Genomic DNA, 26,380 nt, shown 5'->3' with positions numbered 1-26,380 from the left:
GAGATTACTCTCTAAAAAATGTGAACTAACTGAGTTTGCGCGTCTGGATTGCGTAATTTTTTCGCTTGTAATTGGCTTGACCTCCGTTTCCGGCCCAAGGAATATTGGTACTCTCGTGCATCCCCACAGGGGATAGATCAGCGGAACCCCACCTTGATTACATTTAGGAGCCATTGGAAAAGAATCCACGGTTGATAAACAAGAAAAAGGAGACGAAAACTGACTGTCAAAACTTAATTTTAATTTGCGTGACTTTCATTTTGCTTCATACGCTCGCGTGATCGATATCGCTGCCATCGACAGTCACGCTCATTCGACACACTCACAAGTTTGACGCATAGTTTACTCTGAATGGAACGTTTCTTTGAAAGAAAAGTTTCTAAAATCAATTCAAATGTCCGAAGTGTTTAGCATAAATCGAGTTTTCTTCCATAAATTGCACCATCCGCCATGTTGTTTGAGTAATTTTCCCGACTACGGCTCACAATTTTCACGAGGATGATAGTGACACTCGGTCCCAGTCACAAAACGAAAAGAAGCCTTCTCGTCCATTTCTTCAAGGAGCAATCGTAGGATTTAGGCATAAACTTCCTCATTGAAGCATCAGCAGAGGTCTGATAAGATGGTGTCTTTCCATGATTATGAAACTTGCCTAGTCTTTCTTCTGCTGGTAAAGTTTCACGGGTCAAGTAAGTGTGAAATTTATTCTCCCGTAGAAAAGATTTTTCAGTATTTTTATCATGTTTCATTTTAAGCTTAGAAACCGAAAACGCCGATCCCTTATTTCTGAACGTGATGTTCGTCAAAATGATCTCCGAACTCCAAGGTTCTTTGGACAGTTTTTGTATTTCAAAATTAAGATATGATGTTGGGATCTCAATCACGTGATAAATGAAGTCTGAATAACTGTGATGCGATAGAAATCAAGCACAAAGGATTTTATACTTCAAGTGTAACAATACCATACGTTCAGAATTTAATATCAACATTGAAACCGAGAAGTGCACTATTTTCTTGATTAGTGTGAGCCGTATTCTTAGCCATGAGAAAAGTTACTGCTTTGTCAGGTGGCTTTCCATTATAAACATAATGGCTATGCAAACCCAGAAAAGAGTTGCCATCTGTACATAAACTCTCTTCCTTGCCATCCATCACTCATTATTGGGAAGAGGTGTTAACAATTTTCTACTTATTGTTGGTTCAGATAATAAACTCAGCAAGGATAATTGCTGCAAGCTTAATTGAGTGAGACCTTTTCTTAGGGGGCAGCAATCATGTAAAGATACTACATAATGCACTTGGATGGATAATTGAGCATTATTTTCTCATACCTACATGTAAGATTTTTCTACTTGACCAGTTTTTTGCTTTATGTAAATATGATTGTAGTATCCCACACTGGTAGTTGTAACTACTTATATTTGTGTAATGTTTAGAAACAGTTAAGGTTTTACAAGGACCAAACTTTTTGAAATGTGTGTGTATATATATATGTTGGCCTATCACATACACATACAGATTTATTCCAGGCTAAATTTGAATGCTATCAAAGCACACTTGGTTGCTATTTTTGTATTTTTTGTGACAGCTGCTCCATTAATTGAAATTATTTTCTCTTAACTTACCACAGTAAAGCTGGAAGCCATTTTATTGTTGTGCGATGCTGCAAGCCGAGGTGAATACTACACCTTTAGCTGGTGGCAAACCGCCAGTGAGCATGGCAATCAATTTATACAAAAGCACTTATACAAATCCACCATAATTTTTGATTGTCAGCTATTAATTTGAAAAATAGACTCCATGTTGCTGTACATCTGTTTAGTAATAGACATCACAATATGGTAAGAATAAAAATGTGGCACATAAGATGCAGCTTTAAGCTTAATTGTTCCAGTGTGACAGTAGCAGAGGAGTGAAAAAGCAAGGGAGACTTAACTGCACTGTTTACTATATTGTGCTGTTTTACTAACTGAATGTGTAGAACAGGTTAGTTGAGTGTGTCAATAGTGTTCTTAGCATGTTTTGATGTCCTCTGTGATTTATAACTGTACACTGAGCCACGGCAACATGGGGTCTATTTGTTTTATTCAATGAAGAAGCAAAAATTTTAAAGGATTAAATACTACCATTAGTACAATTGCTCGGGTGATAATAGAGATGCACATGCTCTGATTGGTCAAGGATTGCATCAAATCTTGCTATGATAATAATGCACAGGGTGATTACAGGAAGAATGCTAAATTTCAAAATGGCTGCCTCACATTTTCTCAAATGTTTGCAAAAAAGTGATAAATGCAGTTGAAGAAAATTAAATTGAGAAGAGCACAAAAAATGCTAAAAGATTAGCAGAACACTCCAAAACAAAGGGATAAAGTTTTTGTTGATTCAATTTAAAAAACCTCTTAAAACTGCCTGCTTATCTTGATACAGGTAATCAACACAATGTAACAAAATATGAGCAATTCTTTGAAATTCTTTATTCACAGAATTTGTAACAAAATTTGGAAGCACTCAAGCTATTGTACTAAAACAGTTATTTTCTGAAGGACTGCAGGGAAGATCACTGAATAATATTCACTTCACCTTTGGAAAATATTTGACAACTTTTATTTACTATTACGTTATTTACCATATTAGGGCAATGAAAAATGCAAAATATGCAAATATGCATTGGTTACATACTGAAGAATGGGTTAAGAACAAGGACATAAGTGATGCAAGCAATCTTTGATTTCTTTTCCAATTTTTACGGACATGAATTTTTTAGCAGTGAACTTAAAAGCCCACTTAAATGTTCCTTTTCAGTTTTCTTCTTTCATGCACATCTCATGTGATGGGTAGGATGCTCAGATAAGAACATACTAATTTTCAAAAATTAGAAGCCAAAAGACTAGATTGGAATATTAAATCCCTCATTGCGACAATGGTTTAACATACATATAATATGTGTGGACATTTCCATTTTCAATTTTTACCTCAACAAGTTCTTCTTCAAAAAATTTCTTCTAGAGTACCACTTTAACATTTCAGAAATTAACGAAAGTGGAACTTGTCAAAAAAAATTTTCATAAGGCACAAATAGTTACACATTACTGTTATTGAACCTTAATTATGTCTTTGTTAATGAAAGTATATTTAATTCAAGTTAATTGATATCAGTGAATATTAATCTAGTGCATATTTACACTTATTGTTATTACTGCTTACACTGAAAGTGCCTCTGTGGTGGACTCTATACGAAGCCCTTCTTCCTATATATTATCCTGACATATATAACTGAATGGCTGATAATATTATATGCTTATGATTGTCTATTTTAGGGGGTGTGGATGTGCGTTTCACCCAGGAACCTTCTAATCCAAGCTACTTTAACAATGGTAGTGATGCCAACCTGGTGTGGGACTACACTGATCCTCATAATAAGATTCAGGCCATTATCTATAGTGTTCTTGTAGATGATGCATTTGTCAAAATGATAGTTAATGCAAGCGGTGGTGTCCAAGATACTCCTTATATTCCTCTTTCTTACAAAGAAAGAGTTAAAATTGAAGGAAGAGCTACCCTAGTGATCAAGAACATCAAGCCTGGAGATGATACCGAATTTAAATGTGAAGTGAGGGGAAGCTTTTCCTACTCGGTAGAAAGTACAGTGCAGCTTATTGTGGCAGGTATGTATTACAGACATAACCATTTGTAATCAAACATAAATCAGATGCATTCAACTCATGTCTCATATTTTTGAGATTTGGAGAAAGCAAACAGTAGCATAAATTTGCACAAATCTTCATATGCAGGGCTAAAAGTGGCTAGCTAACCCGACTTTTGGGAAAACAATAGTGCTACTTTTACTTGAGATGTGACTCCACACCCCTAAAAGGAGGAAAGAAATTTTACCATTAACTTTGCTGTTTCTCATCAGTAAGAAATCAAAGATTTATTGTATCAAAGAGTTATTTCCTGTTGCACTGGCACTAACTATTGGGTTTCCTTGTTATGCATCCATACAAATACTGAGATTTTCTCTTAAAAAAGCTGTCAATTGAAAATGGTTAGTCAAAAGTAGAAGCAATCCGACTGGTCGTACGATTTTGTGAGATCAATGAAAGAAAATATTGCATAACAAATCACAGGCAGCATGTAAAATTAAGTTGGTGTGAAGAAAAATGGCATTGCTTTTCAAGCCTTTTAGAGGGACTTGCCAAAGGGAATGAAAGTCAGTATTGCGCCATTCGCTGCCTTCTGAAGATTACAATCTTCAAGGTTTGCAGATGTAAATTTTGTCAACAGAATGGTGACTTCCTCAAGGAATTTCTGACACTAAGGGGCAAGTTGAGACTTTCAAGATTTGCACGATGGAGCAAAATTTTCTTAAATTTATGAAGCCAATTAACCATTGAAGTCTGTAATCCAAGCTCTCTATGTTCTTTGAAAGATGCTGGGCATACGAACGGAAAATAATTCAATGATGACCAATGTGGCCAGTTAGGAATGCTGTTCTTAGCAGATGCTATTATTCATGGAGGTCAGTTCAACAGCTCTAATTTTATTGCTGATTTTGGTTGCCCCACTGAGAAACTGGCTGAATTCCACAAAGTGCTCCAATAGACTTAAAGTATTTAATTTCAGTTTAGTGTTGGAAGCCTAAACTTTTCAAAAACTTGTCATTTGTAGATGAAAGCCTAATGGTCTTTGAACAGACTTTTAAATATTCTCGCTAAGTGTTCTACCATTCATTTCCGAATACAGTATCTTGGATGTCCTAACAACATTAAGTACGTAAAAAATAGTATGATATTTAGTATGTAAACTTCTTGGTCACTTGACTGTGATTCAAAGTTGAAAATATTTGTGATAACTAAATACTCATGTACATCAATTTACCTCATTGTTCGCTTGAACGATTTTATTCACTTGTTGTGAAGAATCCAGACCTGATGGAACCCTTTAATGAAAAGTATTGTGAATATGCTCAAGACTGCTTAAATCTCAATAAATTGGTTATTTAAGTCTTAAAGGCAACTTATTGATCCTCAATAGCATTGGGAATTACAGCTGTAAAATGGAAACCGAACTTTCTGAATGAAGTGAAACTTTGGGACATCTGGTCAAATCCACTCCCTGGCATATATCATTTGCAAGTATTGAAATATCTGCAAAGTATTGTTTACCATTTTATTTCAAAAATTGAAAACAAATGGAAAAAGGAAAATTTGCAAATCGATTACATTTGTGATCATGGAAAGTTATGTGCACATCAAAGTGAATCCAAAGGCCTCTATAAGATGTGATGGGCAGTCTCTTTGTACTTTCATCTCTCACTTAGTATGTTCACCGTGATCCTATTGCCATTGGGCTTCAAAAAAATTTCATCTTTATCCTGACTATATTTCATTATCAAGTGATCAAATGCCTTTTTCCAGGTGGCATAGGGTCTTCCATGTTGGTATTGTTTAGCCTGGTAGAGCACTTCAATTTGGCTTACATCCTTAGGTTTCTGCTATTTTACTGCTGATGTCATCAATGAAACTTTAGAGGCTAATGCTTCCACGGTTTCTGCGATTCGAAGGCAGTTAAGGAATTATTTTGTAATCTTGGTGGAGATCTGGTGAAAGAGTTGCGTAACCAAAGAAACTTCACCTTCCACTTTTCTTATGCCTCCCCTTTTAGTGACTGTTGGAGCTCGAGGCTCGAGCTGAAGCTGGGGGGTGGGAGGGGGAAATTTTTATTTCACTTTTTGTTCCTTTAGTAGGTTTCTTTATTTCATCATCCTCTAGTCGTTTCCTGCCCAAGGTTCCAAGGTCAAGTGACTCTAAATAGAGAAACAAAAGTGAACTTTAATTTATATCAAAATGATTTTCTAGCACTAAGGTGTTATATAACAGCTCAGTTTCTTTTTTCAATTTTTAAAAGTCTATAGAGGGGGCAGCTTTTTGCACTCTTTTATAAGGCCTAATGCATGATAATGATCTTCCAAGCGAATACAGCCTGTGATATCTAGCACTCAGAGCGTTGAGCTATCATTATATCTGATTGAAAGGCTGTTGTATCCTTTAATTAGAATTTCATGTAGCATAAGTTCATTTTGTATGAAAACTGCATGTTTTGTTAGAAAGCTACATGTTTTGGATTGTGGGATAGATCAAGTTAGCTTACACACACACATGATGACACTCGTTCTTCTATGTAACTCTCTTAAAGCTCTTGTACCCGACAGATTTTTGTGATGTTTCAGAGCTAGTACCTCTAAGTCTCGAGTGTAGGCCATTCTAAATTAAGTTTTGAGCTCGGGAAAGACCTAGAAAAAGATGTTTTCCATCTTTTTACGAGCGTGGGACAAAGAATGAGGAATCAAACCTCAGACCTTCGGATTCTGCACTTCCACTGAACTACAGAAACTCTGTGGTGAGCGCGGCCAATTAAGAAGTTCATGTATGACACCCATCCTAGATACTGTTAGGATCAGCGATGTCAACAGCGTCATGTTTTTAAATAGAATAAAAAAGATGGTAGGTTTTGAGCTCGGTAAAGAAACAGAAAGATTTGTTTCGTCTTTTCACGAGCTTGGGACAAAGAAAAGGGTATTTGTTTTTTGCTTTTCTCACTCAAACCTTCATTTTGCAATACAGAATATTACTTCTGGTACAAATATGAATCAAGTAGTCTCTTTGGTGGCGCCTCTCCCATTTCTGCTTCTACTGCTTTTTTCCCACCATGTCCCGTAGTTTCTTAATTGACATCAGCATCTCTTGATGGTCTTGAAGGCAATTTCTTTGCTAACGTCAAACAAGCTCAAATCTTGTGTCGATTATTACTCGGTACCGCTTAGCGTGAATTTAACCCACCCTTTTGCTCTCAAGTATTTCTCACCCTTTATTCCGGGTACTGCCTGTTTTGTGTTTTCACCAAAACTAAGACTGGACCATGTTATATAAAATTTAGTCGTTTGTTTGTTTATTTATAAGCTAGCAAGAGCCTCTGTTTGCCTCATATTGGCTATGGCCCTGACTGATCTCACTTTAGTTTTAAGGACCGAGTCAAATTATCTCGCCATAAGTTTGGGAACACTTATTCACAATTGTATTGAAACATAACTCTCATCTTAAGGGGTAACATGAGTTCGAAGAGCTCTGATGGAATGACGCTGCTTCACTATAAATATAATGCCTGAGATAGATTAAGGATGTGTTTAATTTGCTGAGTGATAACCTCTCCTCTACTTCTCCGTTTAATAATAATAGTTTTAGCCCAAAATGTTAACAATGGTCATTGTACAATCCATTCTTACTGCAGGAAAGTAATTCGTTTTCTTTGCCTTTTACTTGGGCTTAAGGACGTTTTATGTGAGGGTATAATTTTTCGAAATGTGGAGGAAAAGCGCGAAACTCTCCCTTCTGCAAACTACCTTTGCAGAGCAATCATGATGAACAATCAAATTGTTTAAAGTTTGATAAAAGAACGATCATTACCAGAAGATGAGTAAATTCTTCTTTTAACTTTAAGTGATGGGCAAGTTGCGTTCAGCGTACCACTCGTATGTTCTTTTGATCTGGAAGAATCCATAGTTTCTCTTTCATCAAAATTTCAGTTCTCTGGGTAAAGGATGTTTCAGTAGATCCTTTGTCTTTTCCAAGTGAGGTGTGGCTTGATTGGCTCTTTGCCTATTTGTTTGTGCAGCAGCAAAAATTTTATCCAAAACAAAGGGAGTAGCTTTGAAGCCAGGGTCCTTAGTCCAACAAGTGACTTCCTGAATTAGCCCTTCATTCCCCAGGCTGGGACTCTACTTTACAATTTAGCTTGTTAACAAGTTCTCCAGTAGCTAACGCCAACAGGTTAACTTGTACAGAATGAAGTTTGAGCCCCCTTATACTAGTTGGTTGTTGGGGACAATCCAAGTAATATTTACAACACCATATGAGGAATGATATAATCTCTTTTACCTTTCAGAGGCACCACTTATAAACCTCTCTTTAGGTGGAAAATATTACATCGAAGGATCCCCTGTCACCATGGCCTGTAAAGCTTCTGGGAAGCCACTACCGGATGTGGCATGGATTAGAAATGGAGTACTGGAAAGTTCAGGGAAGAAAGCTGCGTTTTTAAAGTTCCATAATATAAACAGAACAGATGCAGGACAATATACATGTCGAGCCAATAACTCAGCGGAAGTCACTTCTATTGACACAACAATTGTAGTTCACTGTAACTATATTTTAACCATAATTTTTTATTTCTGGTTTACTTATTTAACAGTGCGACTCCTGTTATTGGGGCCAGTTACACAAAACTGATGGATCTGTTCAAAAGTGTAAGGAAACAGAATTCCACCTCCTTTGTATACATACTTATACCATACTCAGAAAATGGCTTAAAGCCATTTCTGAGTCATTGTGACAACCCAAAATTAACTCTGTTTGATTAGCACACAAGGCTCGCGCATATTCTGATTCTGTGTGAGGGCTCCGTTTGGGGCTTAATTGAAATCTGAGAATAGGTCAGCTGAGAAATTACATGGTTTTTTTTTTTGACTGATAGCCGAGGTCAGCTGATAGATGCAAAATGGGCTGAAACTAAAACTGCGAGCCTGAGATTTGTGCATATATTTACATGTATGGCAGTCAAAGAGATATACAGTATTGTGCAAAAGTAACACAAACGAAAATCGCCGAATTTCTTTAACTGTTCTTTCGATATCTCCCTAGCCTATGAGGTCCTCGAATAAAGTTTTCTCTTAAATTGATCAAGGGAGGCTCTGTTCCCCAGATAGTTCGTAGATAAATACATCATCCTGGCACCAGTTGAGCAAAATAAGATATGTCTTAAATTCAAATTATGTTTTCGCTTTGAACGAGGTGAGATCCTCCCACGTGCAGCCTCCAGGGCACTGCTGCACTCGTCTTCTGGCTCAAAATTAAGGAATTTCACCAGAAATTCTGCATGAGTAACAACGTTTTCATGTCCGATAAGAAGTAAAGTTTACCTTCACAAATTGCTTATTATAGTTAAGAGACGATTTAAAATAGCTCTCCCGGTAACAATATAGTTGGTGTTATTTTTTATGCTGTAGTAATGCTATTGTTTTCAGCGTGCAATGTGTGAGTTTAAGTATTTTGCTTTAAGTTAGCATTCTAACCGTTGGTGGATGACTTGCTGCAATTATACGACCAAGGCACTCCATGGATTAATACTAGATTACCCCACTCACAAGATTAACCCTTCCTTATTGCATTATCATGCACCCTTTATACTTTTACGAGGGGTTATGATTTAGAACTAGGGGGAATGTATGAGCCATGAAATAAACCGGGATTAAGGATTTGATTTGATTTACATTTTTAGACAAACCCGAAGGTGTGAGGCTCACTACCAATGCTTCACAAAATACCGTCACTGAAGGAGAGACAGTTAAATTCAAGTGCTTAGTTATGGCTGCTGTGCCTCAAGTGTCAACTTACAAGTTCTATTTCAGTGGCTGCCTCCTAAGTAATAGCAGCAACAGTGAGTATACTCTCAATAACGTCAATCGATCTCAGCACTATGGTGAGTACAAATGTGTCCCACATAATGATGCTGGAGATGGAGCAGACGCCGTTGTGACACTTAACATAAATGGTGGGTAGAAACATCTTTGAGCATTTTGAATACTTTGGAATGATCATCCAAAACGGGAAAAACGTTTTTTACCAGTTTTACATGAAAATTTTGTTGTTTCTCTCTTCTTACCTAGTTCCTGTCCAGTTTACAGAAGTGCCACAGAATATAACAGTTAATACGTCAACTCCTCTGTTTTTGAGTTGTGATGCCTCGGGTTTTCCTGAACCTAAGATAAGATGGGAAAAATCTGGGATTAATTTTTCTGACACCAAACAGTTGAACATCACCAGTAGTAGCAGGAATGATGCAGGAGAATATGTATGCATCGCAAGTAATGGAGGGATACAGGAAAAGACAGTAAAAGCTTATGTCACAGTGCAATGTAAGTCTTAATTTCAGTATGTTATAAAAAGCTGCTTTTTCCGCTGAATCCATGATACAGTCCTACCTATAAGCAACACCATATGAAGTGGTGACCCTGTACTCAGTGGTAAGTTGTCAAAGTCCCAATTTTTTTTCTCTTATGTTCACCTCTATTAAGTGATCGTGGTCACCTTTGAGTGAGTGACAAAAGCCTGGTTGTATTGTCTTCCATCTGTAATGAACGGTCAAATAAAGCGGAACCACTCAATTAAAACTAAGAAGACTTTTTGATTAAAATTTTATCCAATTTCTCTCCCAAAATTAATGTTTGTAGAATTTTTAACGAGATTTTGTATAAAAGTGATAAATTCCAGCATAAAATGGCATTTTTCATCATTTTTTAATATTAACCCTCTTCTATGGAACGCCATATTCAGAGGGTGACCGCTCAATACAGCTTTGACTGTACAATAATACACCTATGCTCAAAACTTTGCAATTGAAAAATTCTAAGAAATACACTTTATGTTCCAATAAAAAAAGATGACGACAGAATAAATTGTAAGGACAAAGGAACAGTACAATAACTAATGTTAAGTCATTGTTTACCTTCCTACTAAAAAAGAGTAGAGTTCTCTTGATGTAAATTATATATGCATCTGAATACCTTTTTGATAGCAAGAGAAAAATTGTATATACTTTCAAACGGCAACATTTTAGAAAACGGGTATATTTATATATACAGGTGTAAATTTACCAAAACATACCCAAACAAGCAAGAAACTCAAAGTCAACATCCAAGTAAAAACACTGTCAAAATTGAAAAATCCCCAACCTCACCCCACTCCCAGCCAAAATGATCTGGTCTTCAAGGAGAGATGCTATTAAGCATGGCGTCTGACTCTTAATTAATGGATAAAGACCAAAGCAAATCCAGCCTAATAAGAACTCAACTCAAAAAGGGATTCCCCCCCCCTGAGCTTTTTACACAGAGACATTTGCATCTCACCCTAGAGTAGGGTGTTGGCTGGGCTGCTAGCTAGGGTTAAGCCCCCTGCATTTTCTTCAGCCAGGCTGGCTTGAAGGTGGACATCGAAAACCTAGTTATCAGGTTTTTTGCAGCCCCTCCTAGGCCTGCTGATTTGGACTTTCAACCACCCTCCAAACACAGGGTGTTCATCCACTAGCTGAGCTCTGGCAGGGCATGAACCAAGTGTCAATCTTGAGCGGGTAACAAAAAAAGTGTGTATACTCCTTGAAAAACAACGGAACTGGTTTAGCAAAAGAACTTGGAAAGACTTACCGAGGGCATATTTATAGCAGAGCTGAAAACTTCGCTCATCCTTTCACAACAAACCAATTGCTTGAGAGAATTTAGATAATGCATACACAACTTGAAGGATGTAATGTTGTTGGGTAAAATTTCTTATACGGTCGTCTATTGCACTCAGTTTACATGGGGAAACAATTGCATGTATAATTCCTATCATAACTGCATTCAGAAGCATAGACTTTAGGTAATATGCCTCTGCTTTATTTTATTGAGGAAGTGGTCCCATGCTTGGTGAGACAAAGCATATGCTGTAGTTTGAGCGAGTCGAGTAGGCAGCATTAAAACATATTGATAAAAAAATTACCGTTTTTCAAAAAACTGCAGTTCACTCTTTTCGCAACAGAACCAAATCCATGAAACCTGCAAGTTTGTTTGCATCACACTTTAGCGGCCCGTAATTTCTTACAAGTTTGACAGGTTCTCACATGGAAATATTTTCAAAATCAAATTACCTCACCAGACTTCATGTAAACATGAACATCTTTGGCTCAACTTCAATTTATTTTACTTTCCGTTAAAAGCCGTTACCCTTGTTTCTAGGGTAAAATCACGCATCTGCGACCTAAGTGCATTTTTTCTAAATGAATAACAGGTAAATTTAGTTAACTGAAGAGAAAATGATAGAAGCTTGCTTACACTGTTCGCTATTATTTCAAAACCATCTAGGCAAAAATGTTTGTCCAGATTTTGCGGAAAAGTAATCCGTAGTTTTATTATTTTGCTTTTACACCCTAATGAATTAAACATTCCAAACGAAATAATTTGGAGGATAAAAGCAGTCTGAAATGTTATTTAGGCGATATACAGGCACGAAGGATTTTAAACCACGAATGCTAAATAATTTTAGATAAAGGCCAATTGATTATTTTTTCCTTCATCACATAGAAATGAATCACTCAAAGTGGAGCTAGATTGATTAAAAAGTTTTCGCCTTTTCCAGGCCTTAGCGTGGGAGAAAACTCAAAATAGACTCAACTTACCTCCTCTGCGTTCTCGGCCCCATTATTGTTCGCGTTCTCTTTGTTGTTGACTTTTTTCACTCTGTTTTCTGGAGCATTATGTCTTTCTTCCTCACGTTGCTATGCACTAGATATTTTCCCCTTTACATTAGCTTTCCCATTTCCTCGTTTGCGTTCATCTCGCTGTTTTCTTGCCCATTTTTTCATGTCGTTTCTCGTTTATTCACGTTTTTCAGACTCGCGCACACACATTACTACTTCTCTCCTTTTCCTGTCTATGATTTATTCCGGTGGACATAGCCTAAACTGTAAATGTTGTTGCTTGCAAGTATGTTGATTAGAATTGCAAAATACTAATAATCAGTAGTGTTTTCAACTACAATTTGCGCGGCTTCACAACTACAAGCCCAAGTAAAGCCCTCGCGTAATGCCTCATGTGCTGCACCGAAGATCTGCATTCGAGTATGCGTGCTTCATCACTTTTGACTTAAATAAAGGGGGTAAGTTTCTAAAGAAACTATGGTGCTGCGTCGGTGGGAAAGTATAACTGGGTAATTTAGTGTTATCAACTGAGTTGATAACGTAAATTGGCTACTATAAAGAGTTAAAAAGGTGACGATTCGAGCGTTAGCTCTTCGACAGAGCTTAGGGCTAACACTCGAAACGTCAGCTTTTTAACTCTTTACCGTGGCCAATTTACGTTATCAACTCAGTTGATACTACTACGATAATTCCACTATTATTTTCAGTATTTTAATTTTAGTCTGTGAATTACATCCTACGGCCTTATCTGTGCATCGTATCGATCGCATAAGGTGTACGCGAAAGGCAAAAACAACTAGAACTAAATCATTAAAGTGTTCTTTGTTTTCTTTCCTGCTTGAAAGTTCGCTTCTATAACAGTTAAATTCAAAGAACAAAACCAAAAAATAAAAGTGTGGATCGTTTAGTGCAACCGATATGTTGCCACGTATTTTTGCCTTGTTCTAAGGTGTAATACTGTGGCATATTTCGCTCAGTGACACAGAAGTGGAATGATAACGCTCGTCAATGTTATCATTGATATGAAGTATCACTAATTACTTATTCAAACGCTTATTGCATTTTTATTTATTCTCAGACCCGCCCACAATTCAAACTGTCACCACGTCATCAAAGAAGTCTTGGATTGGCCAGACAGTGACTTTGAAGTGTCTTTCTGATGGTATTCCTACACCAACACTCTCTTGGTACAAACCTGAAGGAAGTGAAATAAACAGAGTCAGAGGCAGAGAAAACAAAGTACAAGTACCACTCAGAGGTGATCAAGATTTTGGTGATTACAAGTGCATTGCTACCAATGCACTTGTTCCATCTGATGAGAAATTAATAAGGATAAATCAGATAAGTGAGTAAAAAAGATCAGTGTATTTTGATGAAAGAAAAACTGCATATTAGGTCAGCATTTTATTTTGCCTTTACTCGTTATCACTGTTTCTGGTGTATTAGAAGTAAACGCTGTCGACACCTTGCCCTTTGGTAGCGTTAAAGACGTTGCAAAAGAGCGTTGAACTTTAGGCAGATTGACGACATCCTCCCATGCCAGTATCCATATGAAACTTCCTCAATCGTGGACTCTAATTTTTTTCTTTTTCTATTAGGCCCTTGGCTAATTTATACGGCAGCAGCATGTATATTCATAAAGCTGTAATAATACAAGGACTTGCATTCATCCTTAGTATTTTGACAAAACTTGCTGCGAGATAACACCCAAACAAAATTTCTTCTTCCTTTTTTTTTTGCTCAAAATGATCCCTTTTTTATGGCACTATGTAGAGAAACCAGGGAAAGCATCCATCAAATCATCAGAATCAGTCATTCAAGCAACTTTGATAACAATAAGATGGACTGCACCAGCTGATGATGGAGGAAGTCCGATTACAGGATACCGAATGGTCTTACAAAAGGGTGAAACGCAGATCGAAAAGAATAATATCGCCGATCCAGGGACGACTACTTATTCGTTTCGTGGTTTGGAGAAAAATACCAACTACACAGTGAAACTGTTTTCCAGAAATTTTGTATTCGAGGGAGATCCTATTGAAAGGACGATTAAGACCAAGTTTGAAGGTATGGAATCGCAAGTGATTTCGTGACTGAACACTTTACACCAATCATTTTCTGCCAACTTAGATTTTTCCCAGTTTTAACGATGTTTTCTACTCACCACATTATAAGATTTTTGATTTTAAGTGTTTGTCCCCTTCTTAGTGGCCAGTTTGCTTTTCCTTTCTAATGGTTATTTGAGAAGTACCTACGTTTGAAGAAGCGTAATAATAAATAAACCACAGGTGAAAGTAGGTGAGATGAAAGAAACTTAACGGTTTACGCCGACCTTTTATGTCAAATTGCCTTAAATTGGCTCTTGTTCTGTTGTCAAGCAAAAAAGGGTTCGCCACTTTGTTAAGCGTTATCGTAATAACTTAGATATTAAGGTTGTTTTTTCATCTTTTAACATAGGTAATATGTTTGGTGTGAAAGACCCCATTCCTCGTTGGCTCCGCGCGTGTGTGGTTGAAAAGTTTTTATGTGCAGGCTGTAATGCTTGTTATGTGGGCGAAACCTCTCGGCATTTATCCACACGTGTGCGTGAGCACTTGATTTGTGATAGGGCCTCTCACATTTTCAGACATTTAGAAAATTCTCAACAATGTTACTCTATAGTGCGATGAGTGTTTTAACATCTTAGATCACGCTTCTACAACTTTCCAACTCAAAAATCAAAGAAGCTTTTCACATTCAATGAGGGCAAGCTACACTTAATCATCAACTTTATCATGTTAATTTTTCCTTGTAATTGCGTACATTATTCTATTTTATCCTTTGTTTTGTCCAATCAGCATTTTGTTCTACACTTTAAATTCAACATTGCACTTTCTATAAATAAGAATTGAGGATGACACAAGAACTTTCGAAACATGTTTCTAAAAGTAATATATTTTCTTAAACCAACTTTCCCTTTTGACAGTGAGGCGATTTTCGCAAATCGGTCGACCAAAGAATTGAAGTTTGAAAAATGGGCCTTTCATGAAAATCGCTTTTAATATGCCAATATTATGGGGAAAGCTCGTGAAACAGTTTGTGGACGGCCTCAAAGAATCCTCCGTATATTTTCTTGAAGATGAGAAAAGTACGAGCACAAAAAAACAGAGTGCGAGTGAAAGAAGTTAAGCAATAAGCTGCAACCTGATAAAATAGGAAAAATTGCGACGTACGAAGAAAGTTTGAGATAGGTATTTAAAAAAACCTAACCCCCAAAATAAAACCTCTTGCTTATAATTAAGGTGGATTAATATTATTTTCTTAAACACCTACCAGCTATATTCAAAGCACTTAAAAAGAATCAAACCTCCATGGTTCCCATAGCTATCAGGATTTGCTATTTAATTTATTTACATTTTCAGCGCACTTACAGCGTAAAACCTTCCATTTTTTTGCATATGTAGTGCTTCTTTTGTTAACACAAGGTTTGTGTGTAACGATTTTCTTTCAAAACTATGTCGCGGAATAACAAACGAGTAGTTTTAGAGCCATTTCCAGTCGGTAATACTGTCAATAAAATCGTACTTCTCTGTATATAATGTCTATCGAGGCAAAATGGCGGCATTTTTGAAATTCCCATAGCTTTTTTTCATTTAACAGGGATTGGCCGTTTTTATGCTAGAGACGCTAAAGTTGTCTAAGACGTTAAAGTCGTCTCGAGACGACTTTAACGTCTCTAGCATAAAAACGGCCATTAGCCCAAACCAAAAAAATCTAAGGTCGCTGTTTTCAGGAAAGTTTCTTTCGAAACCTCATCTGCCACATATCTCATTCGACAAAAAAAAGTATTGTGGTAACAGGTGTGAATTTAGTAACTGAAGTTGAGCAACCGTAGCATGGCTACGAAGTTCGTCACGCCTGTTATCGCTTTAGCGCTTCTTGTCATCACCTTCTCAGTTCCCCCTGGTGAAAAAGGCTTGTTTTCACGGCGGAAAACCTGCATCGGCTTATGTTTACAGAAGAAGCAGCGTAGCCCTGTACGCTCAAATGGCTCGAGAAGCGGAGCATGTGCACTCATTTTTCCGCTGTGTCATTGCCGAATGCCTGTACTAAGTCATGCGCATCCTTTCCGTAATTACATAACGCAAATGAATGGTAAATTACGACATCATCTATGCATCAGTCCTTTCATTTGATCATATGCAAGTAGCAATTAAATGCCATTAAAGGTCAGTGTATCATTCCAGTTCTCTTTGTAAATGCGGTATTTGTTTTAGGCTACAACGGAACATTATTTAGGCTTCTCATTATCACTTTTTGCCCTTTCAAATTATTTTAAATTCATCTCAGTACTTAACTTAATTTAGCTTGTTATACACTTTTGCTTCAAAAATATCCCAAAAAGATCTTCGACCAATTTACAGATTATTTAGTCACTGGTAAATTGTGACCAGGTTTGTAACAAGAAGTTGTATAATTGTTAGAAATTTCACGCTGGTCATGTTGTTGACATCAATCTAGGAGCCCCTGATGTGGTCGAAATAGACGAACTGCCAGGTGAAACAATAGACGGTACAATTACCCTAAAGTGGAAGGAGCCAGAAAGTAATGGAAAAGATATTACCATGTATACAGTGTACCAAAGAGTAGTGACTGATGGGAAAGTAGGACAGTGGACAGAAATAACGAAAATCAGAGATGTTTCTGTGAGAGAATTGAAAATAGCGTTGGAGAGAGGAAAAGTGTATCAGTTTGCCATTACTGCAACTAATGAGCTTGGTGAAAGCCTGAGGCAAGAGAAAGCAAATATCCAGCAAGTCAAGGCAGATGGAGGTGTGTTCAAATGAATCCTATTTTTCCCTTTCAACAGTTTATCCTTCTCTTTACTTAGTTTTCAAGCACTTTCCGTGTCATCAACATCAAAGTTTTTACGTGTGAATTCTTCGTCTGCAAAAACCTGATTTACGTCGCAGTTGATATTTGTGTGCCAACTAGAGGCCAATTGTTTTGCAATGTTTTCTGTTACTGAATTTTAATTAACATGTTAATTAAATAATATTATTATAAAGTTCGGATATAACGTGCACTGTCATTGGTTGAAAGAGCGTGCTCTATGGGAGTATAGAGCATAGAGCTGAGCTAAAGCTGTCACGCCATCTGCCAAATTGTACTGTGTCCGACTTTCTCCGGGAATTTTCCCTAGTTTTTTTCTTTAATTGAAAGTGAAATTTCGGAACAGGCAAGTTGGCAAATAGCGACAGAAGAACCAAACAAAGGTTTGTAAACATGCCAGGCGCCGTAACTGACTTTATTATAACGTGAGCAGAGACAAAAATCCTCGAAGAGTAAAAGAAATGGACAGTCCGAGTTTTGAAGGTTTCACACTCATTTACATTGTAAGCTTACTTAGGGTAAAAAAAAATCAAACACAGCTAACGCTCGTGTAGTATATATAGTTTCGTGTTCTAAAACAAAACAACAAAACAGGAATGATGAAAATTTCAGCCAAACTGGCGTAACTGTTAAAACTCGTACTAGTCATGACGGTGTAATGCTGAGGTCCTTCATAGCCAGCTCATTATGATGATATCCGGTCATCTAAGTCAAGTAAGCCTCAGAGATTACATCGGCCGTCCTTCTAAAGAACAACTTAGACCCTGCTCTGATATCCGAGGCGTCGAGTGGAAGGTTACATCAGTCACTGCAGCCGAGTTTTACGGCGCTGTCATTCTGAAATAAAGTTTGTTTTGAAAATTGAAAGTAATGCGTTAACGGATTCTTTATTATAAAACAAATAGAGAATCCTTGAATGTGCTCTTTTCTGTTGTAAAGCTCTTAGGGAAGCGGCTAGAGCCTTCAAGAAGCGGGGAGAAACACTCGACTACGTCTCGTGTTTTTCCCTACTCTTCTTTCGTGCTCTAGCCGCTCCCCGCGTGCTTCACAACAGAACAGAGCACATACTATTGCTCTATTTGTTAAATAATTAAACGACAGTTTAGATATGTGAAATTCCTGACTCTTCTTTGGCTTCTCCAGAAATCAAAGTCAACAGGTAACAGTCTATGCGTCAGTTTGTGTGCTACAGACCCACGGTTTCTCATAGTTTATCATCTTCAAATCCATTATATGTCAAGAATTCCATTTCCTATCCTCCGTGTCTTAGACTTCATCGCCGATGTATTGGCAGTTTTGATTTTGTCAAGATATCAGAGGCAATATGCCAATTCTTCAAAAAAACGTGGCTATCCTACCTTTGTCATTCAAGCGAATCATTAACTATTAATCGAAAGTCGGTTATCTACAAACGTCACAGAAGGAAGAGAATGATCGTATTCCATTTTACTGTCACAATCGCGCGGTAAGACCTATCCTTCGAACAACTTTAAATTACTTCAAAATGATCCAAAAACTGGTATATTATTTTTGCATAAGATATAGACAGCTTTTTGGTCAGAAATACACTCTAAATACATGATCAACACGAGTCGTTAGACACTCTAATCATTCCCGTAGCTGCAGAACTCAAGGAAAAAAAAATCGTGTTTTAAATCCGCCCTCCCAACCGTACATTTTATGTCAGTGTTCTTTGTAAGTAAAAGCTGTTTTTTTTAAATGAGTTTAAATGATAATTCTTGTACAAACAAACAGACGTTCATTTTAAGTCATATTTTGTTTTTCCCCACTTCAAACAGTAAGCACAGAAGTTTACCTGACAGCGACAATACAGGAGAACTGTAGCAGACGCTCAGAAGTTGCTGCGAAATTTCCAGAAATGGTTAGATAGTTGAATTGATCCAAATACCGGAATGCATGGAATACTACAATCAGATTTATTATGAAAAGGGAATCTTAATCAATTTGTTCTTGAAATGAAAGTTTAATATTTCTGTTAAAAAATGATATTTAGGACATCTTCAATATGTAACAAGCATTTGAATATAAATTTTTAAATTTCTTTATGTTCTTTTAGGCTTGTCAAATTGCCTTCAGGTTTGGCTGCTCATCCGCCAACACTTTGAACACCAGGTAAGGTACACTCTGTCTTTTACACTGAAACAGCAAATGGCAAATGGAAAAACCAGTTTTTCTGCTCTAGAAAATAGTAGTTAATTTGAGGTACATATCCTTTCATGTACAGCAATATATAGAAACAGAGTGACAAAAATTAATTTTATTTACCTTGGTTTACTACATTGTTTAAATCTCAATGTATTTTAACACTTAAAAATCACCAAAGTACAAATATTTGTGATGATGATATTCTTTGCTTCCACCCCCCCCCCCCTCCCCCTCTCTCTATTTAGGTGTGGCAGTGTTGTTCTTGACTTCATGATGAGGTTCAATCAAAGTGTAGTCGTCAACAATATTTTGACTTTCCTGTCCGATGCTGCAAGACAAAACAAACTTGGAGGTTTTAAAGTCAATCCAGATTCGATTAAACAAGTTTTTCTACCCACAGACGGCTCGGAAAGCACGGTAAAAGGTAAATTTTACAAAGAAATTGTTAACTACATTGAAGTTCACAAAGCAACCAGGTGCATAATCAGACATGGTTTCATGTTACTCTGATTTAAAGATTGAACGAATGAAGTTACTAGTAATATTTTTGATGAGAAGGAATTAGCGACTAGTTTTGCAGTTATTCCTTACAATCAGGGTGTTACGGGACCCATCAAGAGAATTATTAATAGCCACAACGTTAAAGTTGGTCAAAAACCTTTTCAGACTTTGTGGCAAATTTTTGCCAAACCTAAGGATCCTGTCACAAATGAATAACTAACCGACGCTTTTTATTCTATTCCATGAAATGACTGTGATCACGAGTATATCGGACAGACCAAATGTCAGTTTGGTGCACGTTTGAAAGAGCATCAAGAAGCGGTCTTCTTTTATAAATAAGAAAATGTAGCTTTGTTGGAGCACACATGCCTAACTAACCATACAATTGGATGAGATAATTCTAAAATTTTTACCACCAATCGATGTTACCACCAGCGCCTTTGTTTGGAAGCCTGGCATATGAACTCTGCCCACGCTCCTTTAAATCGTGATGGCAGCTTACTACCTGACGCATATTCACACCTCGTCAGAAAAAAGGGCAGCTGCTTGGTGAGCTCATAAAAGGACCTCTTGTTGCAACGATTAGATCACCCCTGATGAAGGCACTACACAGGAGTGTTGAAACGTTGTGTTTATGAATTGCAACTTCTAGGTTACTCTCAGTCCATTTTACAGTTGCGTGCTTGGTTGCCAAGCCTTTGAACAGAAGTGAGGCTGAAGGCGACCTTGTTATGATACAAGCCTTATTGCTTTTCAAATGTAAATGACTTTGTTATCATTCTAGCTAGATACTGGTCTCTATTACAACATGGTCAACTTCATCCTCACTCCAAATTAAAGGCTTGGCAACTAAGTAGTCAACTGTAAAATGGCCTATTCATTAAATCTTTAAACCAGAGTATCATCCAACCATGTCAAAGTGTTAAATGTTTACAAGTGTTCTTACGAAAAAAGACTTTTTCTAATTGTATTCCGTATCTGTGTAATAACTAATTTCTGTGAGTGACATATTTCCAGGTTTCTGTTTTTTGTCGTTGTTGTTGTTGTTATTCAACTAAACAAAACCTTACTTTTAGAAATTATTATAGAAAGATTAGCACCGTACTTTTCCTAAGTACCTAGCCAATGGGAGGTAGTTTTTCGTTAATTAACCTAAGCTATGTAGTGAGAGCAGTTTATTGACCAGGATCAGTGTAAATGTTGTTTGAATTTTGAATTTTACATGATCAAGCTTTGTAAAATGAATCATTTTAGGTCCTGAAGAGTGTAACTGCCCATCTAACCACGTCTTGTTAGCCATCATTGGGGTTCTTGCCTTAACAAGCCTTCTCCAAATTATTTACATAATCTGGTTACACAGGAAAGGTAAGTAAAAAATCATAATCTATGTTAGAGGGTTTGGCTGGAGGATCCATTTTTAAACAAAATTTTGACCCATATCCACATCATTTGTCTTTTTTTCCTTTCGTTCTTTTTCAGGCGCTGTAGGGAAACAGAGGTAAGAATTTGCTGCCACTTGGATACTGTCGCTGTAATGTGCCAAATATGGTTTCATCTTGACACAAAACTCCACTTAAAGCTGATGAAATTGTCACCTTTTTTTAAATATTCGTATGCTTTCTCAATTGTAGGACTTATGAAGATGATAGAGGTGTTTACGACGTAAGTAACAGCTAAGACATTGTGGTTATGTTCGTGTGGCCAGAAATTATGTAATATCACTTTACCTCTACTTTCTGTAAAGAAATAAACGCTTGCAGCAAATAAGAAGGAAAAAAGGTGTGGTTCTACAAAAAAAAAGTATCGGCAGATACAATGAAATAGAGGAGGAAGTTTGACTCGATAAGGTCTTTTTCCTGGGATCATATCCTTTACCAAGCTGCTCCATGGATTCTCCTTGAGTTGTCCCTGGTTCAACTGTGTGGCTTCACTTCATAGATCGGTAACTGGTCTGCACCCGGTTGATATTTGCTTTCTAAAGAATTGTTTTTGCGCATTTTTGGCCGTCTTATTTTCTTGATGCCTTATATTCTAAACGTTAGTCTAGGAGCTGAGTACAGAAAGAGTTTTTTTTGTGCGTGTATTTGTCAAAAAATCGCACAACCAATCGACAATCTTCATGTTTCAGTTTGTAGCTTGGGAAAATGTGCTATGAACCTCGATCACTCCATTGGACATGATAGTTTCAAAAGCAGAGGACAAAATGTTAGAAATAATAAGGACAATAGAGATTGTAAACTATTTATAACCTTTTGTTCTGCAAGAATGTAAAAGTTTGTCAGATGAAAATAGGTAAACTGATTTTTATAACCATGTAGAACTGTTTACTGGTTTTAATAACAGCTTTCTATATGAAACCTTAACGGTATGTTGGTTTAATAGAATGAAACAGGATTAGAAGATATCGAACCAAGTCAGCCCGCTTCAAGAAAACTCACTCAGCCTCCTGCGGAATACATGGATCTCATAGACGTCAACAAAGATAATAGAAAAGCACAAAGAACAGCTCCAGGTGCTGATTACGTGCCTCTTCATCCGTTAACACGCTCCTGGGAAGTTCCAAGACATCAAGTAACCATAGAAAAAATCATTGGTAAAGGTGCTTTTGGTCAGGTTGCCAAGGGAACAGCGGTAGGACTTCGAGGGAGTCCTGAAACGACCACAGTGGCTATTAAAATGCTGAAAAGTGAGCTTTTGTACCGTAAATTGAATGACAGTCTTGGCCGACAATAATTCCGGAAATGTTACCGGGTTACCGTATATTTTTAGCCATTTGCCATTTCATAACGTATGTTATTATTTTGGTATTTCACATAATCTTCCCTTTAACCAAATTTTACTCCTTGTTTTTAACGCTCCAGCAAACGCTGCTGAATCGGACAAGAGAGATTTGATGAAAGAACTTGACACAATGAAGCAGCTGAAACCACATCCTTACGTCATTGAACTTCTGGGATGTGTTACAGAATCTGGTACGCTTTGGTTATGCGGGTCTAATTTTGTTGTACATATTTTGCTCATGATTTACTCTGTGACGCTTTCTCGCCATTGATAATTTGCTTTAATGGATGAGTCACTGCTTCACAATGAAGCACGACAAAAAAAACCATTACATTAGATAATTTTATCTTTTTTAGCCAACATAGACGCTCCTGGATTTACTGATAGGCTAAGACCAAATATTTTCCAATGAACAGACCATTCTGTTGTATAAGGAGAAACGCATTTTCTAAGAGGATATTTGGTCTGTTCCTTCTTACGAGACCGTTACATATTTTTTCTACTTCTCTTCGTAAAGCTACAACTCGTTCTCGTGCGATTTCTTCAAAAGCATTGACCGTGACTGGGCTATTCATTTATTGTCTTTAGTGGTCATTTCTTTTAGAGTAATGTATCAATTAAATTGCTTTATTTTTTCAGAACAGCTGTTGGTTTTGATTGAATACGTGCCTTTTGGGGATCTGCTGGGTTACCTGAGAAAGAGCCGTGGATTAAAAGACACTTACTACAAAGACCCAGATATCAAACCACAAACAAATCTGACGTCACAGCAGCTGATGAAGTTTGCTTGGCAAATTGCTGATGGAATGAGTTACTTGTCCTCAAAATCTGTAAGTTAATTGAAAAAAAAACCACACAAATGACAAACAATTCTAAACCTTCTTGTTAGGTGTATCGTCATGTTAAGCTTTGTCTTGCATAGAATGTTATGTCTTCCCAAGATCACGCCCGGGAGATGCAAACGTATTCTTACCGTGTTGTTGACGCTATTTTTTTTTAAGGCCGGGAACCCTCACAATTTTGACGTCATCGTCTAATTTCAATGTACGAATGGCGATATTTGTGCAGCGTTGCAAGTACACCCAATTGAAATATAATACCTGTGTTTTTCTCGTGCATGCAGAGGCAGAGACGTGAATGTATAGGATCTTTTAACATATTCAGCCCTAACTAAGTGTACAACAAATATCCACTTTAGTGACAAGAAAGAGAAGGAATTAAAACTTGAAATTCAAAAATTCGTCTTTGGTCGCTAAACTGCCACGTTATAGAAATTCTATTTACATTAAAAACTTAAGATAGGCGTTCTATGAAATAATTACGTATTGCACAAATAAAGTAGTTTGCTAATCTGTGGAATATGAGGCAGTAATTATAGTGAATATAATTTTCTGCCATTTGGAAGAAAGAGAAATACGCACACCATATTATGTTGCTAGACGTTTCTATTTTCCTACCTGAACCATGTTATTTCAATTCTTTTTCTTCTGCAATCGCTAATATTTGCTGTTGCAACAATTCCTTCTTAGATCATTCACCGAGACCTTGCGGCCCGTAATGTGTTGGTTGGACAAAAGGAAACTTGTAAAGTGACAGACTTCGGAATGGCCAGAGATGTGCAGCAGGAAAATATTTATGAACGAAAGACTAAAGTAATCAAGAAAGAGGGGAAGTGGGGGCGGTACTACATATCGTTCAGTTTAGTGATCTTCCACAATCATTGTTGTGGTAAAGCTGATACATTCCTGATTTTGATCATGAATTCCTTGGATCGGACTCTAATGAAAAAATTAGCCATGCGTATACGGGTACAACTGTAAATATCTCTGTCTTTGACTAGTCGCTTCCTATAATTTTTTAGCTGTTTCACGGAGTGATATTTAAAATCTTTAGGGCCGTCTTCCCGTGAAGTGGACAGCTTATGAGGCCTTGTTGTATGGTAAATATACCACCAAAAGTGACGTGTAAGTATACCCGATTATTTCCCTCAGAAATTTTCCAAAAAGAGTTATCAATTTTAATCAGGATATGAATACTATGCTTTGTCAAAGAATACACATATTTTAGTTGTAGCAAATAATGTTAATGTCTTTAGTCACCTAATCTACATTTGTTTGATTTGTCATTCTACAGATGGAGTTATGGAGTCCTGCTGTACGAGATTTTCACCATAGGTATCATCGAATGGGAGTTTATGAGGCTATGTTTGTTTGGTTTTTTTTTGTTGTTGTATATTTACAATGTATCGTGTTCAGTTAGACAAAAGTAACGAGCTTCCCCATGCAACCTCAAACTCCATCAAGTGACATTGTTGGTGTTTCATTGATATTCATTTATACTTCGATGGTCTTATGGTTCTTCCAGGCGGTTCACCTTACCCACGAATGGATGGAAGAAAAATTGCAAACTTACTTCAGGATGGATACAGGATGCCTAAACCACAACACGTTGATGAAAAATTGTAAGTTTTCTTTGTTAACTCGTTCTCTCTCATCGTACAAGGAAACGTTCTTCAAATCTTTAACAGATCATTTGAACAATACCAGGTATCAGATCATGATGAAATGCTGGAAGAATGACCCAGATGCAAGACCAACTTTCACTAAATTGAAAACTCATCTTAAGGACATGGAAACCCTACACAAGGTGAGAATTTTGATGAACACGAAAGTTTCTTTTCACGAAGGACTGACTGACTAAGGCTCAGCTAATTAGGGTTAAACTTAACAGCATTAAGCCTAGATAGAATAGTAATATGTACCCGTCTCTGTAATTTTTACGAAGTTTGGATCGCATCTTTTTGTTGTGTCTCTGAAGCAAAGAAGCGAACTAGAATGTCTCAATTACAATTGACATTTAGTGGTTATTTAAAAGATCATAGAATGATTGCAAAACTGCATTTAGAAGTACATAGAGTAGCAGACGACGAAGCCATAAAATACTTTCTCCTTGAATTTGTTTTGATGTAAAAAAGCTGACGAATGTTAAGGATAATCGCTTTTTAGGTAAGAGGAACACTTTTTTACTAATGCTGATTACTATATTGTTTTGCTCTGCAGAAGATGATCAACATGACAATGTACGACAAGCAGTTGTATGCAAACGTCGAGGATTTAACAGTGTAGTTAGATACACGTCCACAGTATGTGACTGGCTAACATTTTGCACACTTCGCCCAAACAAGTTTCAGCGATTAATTATCTTTCCTTACACGCTTACTTGGTAGAAATAGGCATGTTATGTTAAGCAGTTAGGCTGGAACGTTGTAATTCAATTGACTTTATGTTCTTAAACGCTGAAACGCTTTTATAAGTTTTACAGATAAAGTATACTCTCATTTTCTCTTTAACATATTAAGCACTTACACGTATGCTCGACACAAGCGTTCGAGTTCAGTTTATTTTCTGGCTCAATTCTGAAAGGCAGGACAGCCCGGAAAAAAATCAAATTTACAAGATTGATGAGATCTCGCTCTGAGTGCCATAACTGTGTACAATTCTAATAAATTGCTAAAAAAAATTTTGCCGCAAAGCCCGCTTGTTTGCAGGAAAGCTAATCGTGCGCATAAATTGCATTCTCTAAGACCGTCTTCACTTGCGATACCGACTCGAAATACTTTTACACTGAAAGTATAACTAAAATTAACGGTATTCTAATCAAAAGTTTACTTGGCACATAACTTCTGCAAGAAAGTATGTTATTTAGCCCAAAAGCCCGATAGTTTTCACGTACCATATACTATTACTCAACGAAACTGGTCCTATATAGGTTC

The 26,380-nt window shown here is 37.0% G+C and overlaps 1 protein-coding gene across 3 annotated transcripts; it reads left to right on the top strand.

Annotated features, from left to right (window-relative positions):
- The first annotated feature begins 550 nt into the window (after positions 1-550).
- On the top strand, positions 551-26,380 carry LOC131782790 (uncharacterized). Of its 3 annotated transcripts, XM_066168407.1 has the most exons (21): positions 551-689; positions 3,321-3,668; positions 7,945-8,199; positions 13,367-13,633; positions 14,062-14,355; positions 16,789-17,100; positions 18,960-19,042; positions 19,238-19,293; positions 19,572-19,750; positions 21,082-21,192; positions 21,307-21,325; positions 21,459-21,489; positions 22,210-22,513; positions 22,689-22,799; positions 23,248-23,438; positions 24,138-24,260; positions 24,502-24,572; positions 24,742-24,782; positions 24,973-25,069; positions 25,155-25,254; positions 25,668-26,380. In XM_066168407.1, exons 1-21 carry the CDS (start codon positions 623-625, stop codon positions 25,731-25,733), a joined length of 3,126 nt encoding a protein of 1,041 aa, XP_066024504.1. In that variant the 5' UTR covers positions 551-622; the 3' UTR covers positions 25,734-26,380. The 3 variants fall into 3 exon arrangements, with proteins under 3 accessions (XP_066024504.1, XP_066024503.1, XP_066024501.1); XM_066168406.1 differs by lacking the exons at positions 551-689; positions 3,321-3,668; positions 25,155-25,254; positions 25,668-26,380 and adding exons at positions 9,337-9,609; positions 9,725-9,973 and having other exon boundaries at positions 8,166-8,305; positions 13,367-13,546; positions 24,138-25,060; XM_066168404.1 differs by lacking the exons at positions 551-689; positions 3,321-3,668; positions 25,155-25,254; positions 25,668-26,380 and adding exons at positions 9,337-9,609; positions 9,725-9,973 and having other exon boundaries at positions 8,166-8,305; positions 24,138-25,060.

Source organism: Pocillopora verrucosa, chromosome 6, assembly GCF_036669915.1.
Source record: "Pocillopora verrucosa isolate sample1 chromosome 6, ASM3666991v2, whole genome shotgun sequence".
NCBI lineage: Eukaryota > Metazoa > Cnidaria > Anthozoa > Scleractinia > Pocilloporidae > Pocillopora > Pocillopora verrucosa.
The sequence above is the reverse complement of the archived record's forward strand: the minus strand, read 5'-3'. Positions and strand labels throughout refer to the sequence as shown.

Coding starts and splice junctions, on each gene's coding strand:
- LOC131782790 (XM_066168407.1), top strand. CDS start 623: ATGGTGTCTTTCCATGATTATGAAACTTGCCTAGTCTTTCTTCTGCTG. Junction 3,669..7,944: donor AGTGCAGCTTATTGTGGCAG/GTATGTATTACA, acceptor TTTACCTTTCAG/AGGCACCACTTATAAACCTC. Junction 19,294..19,571: donor GCCAACACTTTGAACACCAG/GTAAGGTACACT, acceptor CTCTCTATTTAG/GTGTGGCAGTGTTGTTCTTG.